At 33.6% G+C, this 7,056-nt stretch overlaps 1 protein-coding gene across 1 annotated transcript; it reads right to left on the reverse strand.

Moving 5' to 3' along the window:
• Nucleotides 1-2,614: 2,614 nt before the first annotated feature.
• Nucleotides 2,615-5,099, reverse strand: LOC145074366 (uncharacterized). The gene is made up of 4 exons (XM_079020760.1): nt 5,000-5,099; nt 3,837-4,064; nt 3,418-3,549; nt 2,615-3,319 (listed from the first exon to the last, which is right to left on the reverse strand). Exons 2-4 carry the CDS (start codon nt 4,053-4,055, stop codon nt 2,741-2,743), a joined length of 930 nt encoding a protein of 309 aa, XP_078876886.1. The 5' UTR covers nt 4,056-4,064; nt 5,000-5,099; the 3' UTR covers nt 2,615-2,740.
• Nucleotides 5,100-7,056: the final 1,957 nt, after the last annotated feature.

The raw sequence follows: 7,056 nt of genomic DNA on the forward strand, positions 1-7,056 counted from the left end.
AAGTTTACTCCCCAATAGTTAAGTTTAAGGTGTTCTAAGTCCGTTGACATAAGTCATTTAGCCATATCTAAGCCTTAGGGGTAGTTTAGATGGGTTTTGGGGCTTAAAAACTCCACTTAAGGGTGTTCACGGTCCAATAGTGTTCTTGGGCCGTAAACACATAACCTTTCCCCTATTTGATGTCTTAAACACAAATTTTCATGTTAACTAAGCTATACAACAAGTTAGGATAGATTTCTTACTAGTTTGGGGCTCAAAACGGGCGTTTTTGGCTCGAAAACAAGTTGTAGAGAGAGAGAGAGAGAGTGAAAAGAGTGTAAATGAAGTTTACTCTCCCTTATATAGGTGCTTGAGTTAGGGCTCAGTGGAAATCTACCCGATACTGCCGCTAAACAGGGCTTTTGGTCGCACCCGATTAAGTGGTCGTATTTCGACTTGGTTGAAACTAGAACTTTTCAAGGGATTAATGAGGGTGTTTCTAATTTGTTTTCAACCCTTACCAAGTCATTATAAAAGCCCCACATTAATTAACCTTTTCAAAAAGGTTAACGGACAGTTTAAAAAACAAGGCTTATTAACGGAAGGAGGGGTTAAATATGACGGATTAAATTTCGGGTTGTCACAACACACATTAATAGTTTTATGATTCGAGATTCCACATTGTTTTCCTTATAACTCTGATTTTGAATTATGGTTTTTGAACAAATGATTGAATTGAGTGTAAGTTTAAGAAAATGGGTGTTTATTTTAGTTTAAAATTTCGAAGCATTTATTTTGGATATTGAGACGTTACACAATGTGTCCCAGTAGGAGTATGCCTACTACTGATTCGTTCTTTGATACGGTAGACATGTGTTTAATACTCGTTTGCATCTATGTATAGGGGTAAGGATTAGATGATATGATATTGTGTATGTGTGAAATTAACTAAGCTTTGTGCTTATCACTTTTCCCTTAAAAATATTGTTTCAGGTACATAGGATGGCAGGGTGTGATCGTACACACTGACTCGAGGCAGATTATTGGAATTTTGATTTTTTTTCTTGGTTTATGTTTACTTCAATTTTATAATTATAAATAGAAATGGTTTTTAAAATTGAATTAGTCTTGGGTTTTTTTTAAACTTATTTTTAATTAAGATATTAATTGGATGAATTATGTTGTTTTAAAATGTTCAAATTTATTGGAAACTTTGAGATGTTACAAAAACATTTATACTTAGGAGATCCACAATGAGGGTTGCAGGAGAGTTCATTGGAATTAAATTAAATGCAATATATAATAGAAAGAAGGTGAAGTTCAATCAACACAGAAGATTTTAGTGGAAAATGTAGCTCTTTTTAAAAATTGAATGATCTCTCTCCTATATGACATTTGATTCGACTCTCTAAGAGTTAAATAGAGCGTGGATAAGAGAAATTAAATATCATCCTACCTTTTGATTCTACCAATCCTCATACCCATTTAAATTATGACATGTGTCATATTAGTATCATAAAATATCATTAAATCTCATTAAATGAACAATAAATGTTACACATGTCACCATTTCATTGGGTAGGAAGATATGTAGGAACAAAAAGTAGGAGGATATTTAATTTCTCCGTGGATAAACAAGGGTGGCCAATATTAACCCTATTGCAGCTAGTAGCCGAGCTATGTAGTGTGCATGGACCCACCATAAATGTGGGTCCCATCTTAGATGTATATAAATATTTTTTTTAGTTAATTCATGCTTGCTCTTTGACTTATGGCACCCAATATTAAATCAAAATGAGTTAGTTTAAATAAAATCAACAGAGGTTTGTATTGAAGTCAAATCAAGACGGTATCTAGGGGTGCAAACGAGACAAACTACTCGGGATCAGATTGTTAAAAGCTCGACTCGAAACCGATTTTAAACGAGCCCGAGCCGAACTCGAGCTTAATAGTAAACTCGTTTATTAAACGAGCTCGAGCTCGAACCTATGTCACTAAGCTCGATTAGGCTCACGAGCCTAAATGAGCATTTATTTAATATAATTTATTATTATTTTTATATATTAAAATAAAACATATTTGAGGATTAGAGATTTAGGGTATTAGTAAACGAGCTTCTTAATGAGCTCGAGCCGAACTTAAGCTTAATTAGACACGTCAGACAAAAAACGAGCCGAGCCCAAGCCCGAGTCGAGCTTGTATAATTATTTATGAGCTCGAGCCGAGATCAGTAAAAAAAGATCAAATCGGTTCGAGCTCGAGCTCGAGTCTCGTATAACTTAAACGAGCCCGGGCCGAGCCTGACCAGGCTTGGGCTCGGCTCGGCTCGTTTATACCCCTAACGGTATCCCTTTGAAATATACAGCAAGTGTCGTGACTCCATTCTCTTTTCTTTTTCACTTTACTATTTAATATTTCTAATTGTTTCTTTTTCACCAAATTTGACTTTTAGATTTAATTTTATTAACAAATAAACTCTAACAGGTTTTGTTACAATATCTAACTTTTAGTTTCATAGAGACCCCAATCGATTTTCATTTTGGCTCTGCCGCTGATTGCAGCTTACCTATGTCAAGATATATAATAGTATAAACACAAGATTTAAATAAGTTAGAAAGTATTTACTCATGAAAAACTCATTATTTAAGTTAATAACAATTTTTAGTTTTTGTTTATCTAAACACTAAAAACTACTTATTAGCGGTGTCAAACTGTAATAAGCTAATAAGCAGCGAATTAAATAAACAATACCAAACACACCCTAATAATAGTGGTAGTAAACCTTATGATATGGCCAAGGTGGATACATGGCGGCGATGGATTTTAGGCGATGTTGCTCAGCCATAGATCCAAGAACCTGTCCCAGAATAGTGAGGCCAAGTACATATGCCATGGTAGTTTTTGGCATCAGAACAACTTTAGCAAGGAAGGATATATATGGAAAGGCTACAAGAAGGACTGTAAGCCAAGGAGGTGAGAATTTGCCGTGTTCTCGACACATACCTAATGGGAAATTAATAGCCATGGTTATTGCCCCGATCAAGAGTATCTCTTGGAACTTGGGTTGACTCATTAGGTTTTGTGCAATGAGTGTTATAATTTTTGACACACACTCGTATTCTATGTCCGATGCCTTGGACATTGCCACCCTCATGAGTATCTCTCGGAGAATTGGTTGATTTTTCAAGCTTGCTGCAATGACGGTTGTTGCAATGGTTGTCATAATTGTTGGCACGCAATTATATTGATCATTGTTGGATGCTTTTGCCACAATTGGTTGCACGTTTCTATATGATCTTGTCATCCGACAATTCCTAGGCTTAATCCGGTAGTCTCCATTCTGTCAAATCATTTATAAAATTGCACGTTAGGTTATTATTATTATTATTATATTGAAAACTTATATTGTTACCTTGAGGGGAAAAGCTAACACCATACCTGATAAGAGTTTTGTTTGTGTAGCTTCTTACATAATGCATCGAAACCAAAGTTTGACCCCCTGAAACTCAAGAGACTAATAGTTGCTGCCTTTGCTGCCAAAGGATAATAAAAGTCTTCCGTTTCCCATGCCTAATGGACAACAATATCACATTAGTTCATTTCTATGAATTTGCCATATAACAATTAAATAGTGTCCAATTATGGTGTTTTCAGTATACTTAGGTTTACATGATATATATGTAAGTTTTTAGAAGTTATGTGTTCAACATTTATGCATATATATTAAACATGTTATGAAATTTCGAAGTACATGTTTTACAATTGGATGCCATGTTTTATATTGTATCAAACTATGATATATTGATATTTAGAAAAAAAAAACATGTGAAAAAAAAAATTGAGAATTGCTACCATACCTGAGAAAAGTCCTTATGTATCTTCTCGAACATCCCATTGAGTGGATCAGAATTCAAGACACTAATAGTGACTGGTGCTAGTGCTTTTGTAGATAAAGACCGGAGTGTGTCGAGCAACACCGACTCCTCCTTCACTTTTATGGGAAATTGCAATAATCCTCCAACCCTAAAACCCATTTCAATATCACTGTCGCCAAACATACAACCTTTTGTTCCCATCAAGCCCTCCTAAGAGAAAAGATTATGAAATTAGTTTATTTGCATAGATAGATATCGACGGTTTCTTTTTTATTTAAAGAATGCAAAAAGAATCGTTTTAATCTTTTTCCTATCAAGTGAACTTTTTATGGATATGTCAATCATTTTTCCCAAATATATTTTAAACATCATTTACCATATAAAACTTAATGGAAAAAACATCAAAGTGCCGAAAATATTAGAATGGGGTTGGCTAACCCTATTTTTCCACATAGACACCCCATTAGAATATGTCTTTGTTTGTATAAATAGTCTTAATAGGGAATTTTCGGATTTATTACTTATCAAGAGCTAAAACGTTTTAGCATCAAAACCCATTTAATCAACAAGATCTTCAGATCCCCCAATCGAACCAATTTGTATCTCAAAACCAAAAACAGTATGTTATAAATTTCATAGTTTTCAATAGCAAATAGTGGACAATAGCTTCAACCTATATGCTTAGACAATTAATATATATATTCATTACCTTGAAGCCTTAAACTATTTAACCAATTTTAAATTAATAAATAATAGCTAAATTGCTTGATCTTTTTAATATTAAAGTCGTGTTTAATGCATGTTCAGACAATTTGATCACACCTGAGAGACAGAACGTCAAACACACAAAATCAAGAATCAAAACAATTTAAGAAAACATTACGAAGAATTGATCAATCATAAATTTAAACTTGTAGCACAAGAACATTAACAACTAACAAGAATAAACTTAAACTTGTGCTAGTTGCATTCAGACAAAACAAGAGTAAACTTAATTTTGATCAAATAAAGTACGCAAGACAGAAATCAAAAAGATGATTCATTTGATTAAATAATCTTTAACAACTAAAAAGAACATAAAAATCAGAAAGAGTGAAAGATACATCAAAGAGAGAAAAAGACAATCAGAAAAATAAAGAAAAAACCTGAGTCAGAGATATCTCCAGAGGTGGAGTCGTGAGCGGTCAAAGACGAGGTCGTGAGGTTGAGGCACGTATCTTCTCTTTCAGCCAAGGCAGCGCTCAACCCTAATAACTCTATTTATGCCGACATAAAAATAGTAAAAATATAGAGGATTTTCTAATATATGTCCTGAATCTTAATGGGACATGTAAGAATCACTAATTATGATAAAAAAAAATTATTAGGACTAGCATTCCATATTAACTAGCTTACCGTTTATTCTTTTCTATATTTACCTATTCCCCTCTCAAAATTTTTCTCAATTCGCATAAAAACTAGCACATCTTAGATTTTTAGTTCGTTCCAAAATTCTTTTATTACAATTAACATTCTATGATTTAAAACTAACCCTTATAAATATAATTTATTAATAATAACTAACTTTTATAAAATTTGAAAAAATAATCATTTTCTTCAATATAGGACATTACATATAAGCACATATTAGGTGGTAGGTATAGTTTGGATTTTGGAATCTGACATTGTATATTCCGAATTGATATAATCAATTCTAGAATACGGTACTAAAACCTATATACTTATAGAATTGACATTCCGGACATACATTCTAAACACATTCTAGATACATATTTCGGACACACAAAAACTAGGTTTTTCTTCCGTGTATAAGATATGTTATTCCATTTAAATAATCACTTACAACCAAAATTCATAATTTTGTATTATAATTACTTGAAGATGAGTTAATCAAACCGTAACCACGAAGAAAGCTTTACCAACATGCTAATTTACATGCACAACCTTGGGTGGACGAAGCCTTATAATTACACAAACATTAAAATTGATTTATGGATCGTTTCCAACTTTTTTTTTTGGATTTTGGGTGTGTGGTAAAATAATTTTGCTCCAAGTTTTAATTGTTTAGTTAAAATTTATAATATTTTTATAACTTATTATTTTATTTTCCTAACCAAATGCAACTCCATGCATTCATAGGTTGTTTGTTGTCTGTTATCTTTATAGGTAATGTCCCTATAAGAGGGGACTACCTACATGCAATATTCATAGCGGTTGCTATGGATGAAAACAACTAGATCCTGCCAATAGCATTTTGTCTTGTTGTGACAAATAATGTCGACTCTTGTAGCTGGTTCTTGATGAGGTTGAAAGAAGCTCTCAGGGGCGCTAAGGAAGTATTGTACATAACTAATATGAACAATGTCATAACTTGTTCTTTAGGTTAGGTATTTCTTGATTCTTATCATGAGTATTGTTGTAAGAGTGTGGCATTGCATGTGCATACATGATTTGTTCAAAACAGAACATTTGAGCATTTGTTTTGGGGTACATGTAAATTATATACTATGTCTGATTTTCAAGCAACATTATGTTGGCTAACCCCTGTTGCAAGTGAGGTGTTTGCCAACATCGGTCATGCAAAATAGGGCAAAAACCCATTTCCCTAACATCTGCTAGAATATACTCAACATTGATATTCTATAATTCATCTTGGTTTTATTGGTTAATGAACACAATGTGCCAATAATAACGCTTATTGAGCTAATCTGTGAGTAAAGTCAACGAATTCTGTTCACATAGTTGACTGTCGTACTCACCCCATATGCATAGATGGTGCTTTAGAGGAGGATGCACAACTTTGTTCGGTGGCAGGAAACAAAGATCTCATTCAAAAATTTTCAATTTTTTCATTTTAGAAAAAGATTGGGTTGTATATCTGAACCTCCGTACATGTTCATGTGGTGTAACATCCAAAAAACACAGTCTGAAAATTTCGTTTAATTTAATAATAAAAACCATAGTCATTAAACCTCATATAAATTTCATAAGCAATGTATCTCAAAATATTATAACTGTAACGCCCCGTCTCTGGTATGTTGCTTCCGTGGCATTTATTTAGAAGTTTTCAAGAGGGACTCGGCGAGTCTATAGCCCGAATCGTCGAGTAGGGGCGGGATTTCGAGCACGTGTTAGTCAGCGACTCGGCGAGTCCATATTCGGGACTCGGCGAGTCTGCCTGCCAGGAAGAAACCCTAAATCC

Source organism: Lactuca serriola, chromosome 9 (genome assembly GCF_051521515.1).
Source record: "Lactuca serriola cultivar US96UC23 chromosome 9, Lser_US96UC23_V15, whole genome shotgun sequence".
Lineage (NCBI taxonomy): Eukaryota > Viridiplantae > Streptophyta > Magnoliopsida > Asterales > Asteraceae > Lactuca > Lactuca serriola.

What these genes read in the sequence shown, in the direction of transcription:
- LOC145074366 (XM_079020760.1), bottom strand. Translation starts at nt 4,055, where the DNA reads ATGGGAACAAAAGGTTGTATGTTTGGCGACAGTGATATTGAAATGGGT. An exon ending in TACATAAGGACTTTTCTCAG is followed by an intron (nt 3,550 to 3,836) that starts GTATGGTAGCAA and finishes GTTGTCCATTAG; the next exon opens with GCATGGGAAACGGAAGACTT. An exon ending in ACAAACAAAACTCTTATCAG is followed by an intron (nt 3,320 to 3,417) that starts GTATGGTGTTAG and finishes ATGATTTGACAG; the next exon opens with AATGGAGACTACCGGATTAA.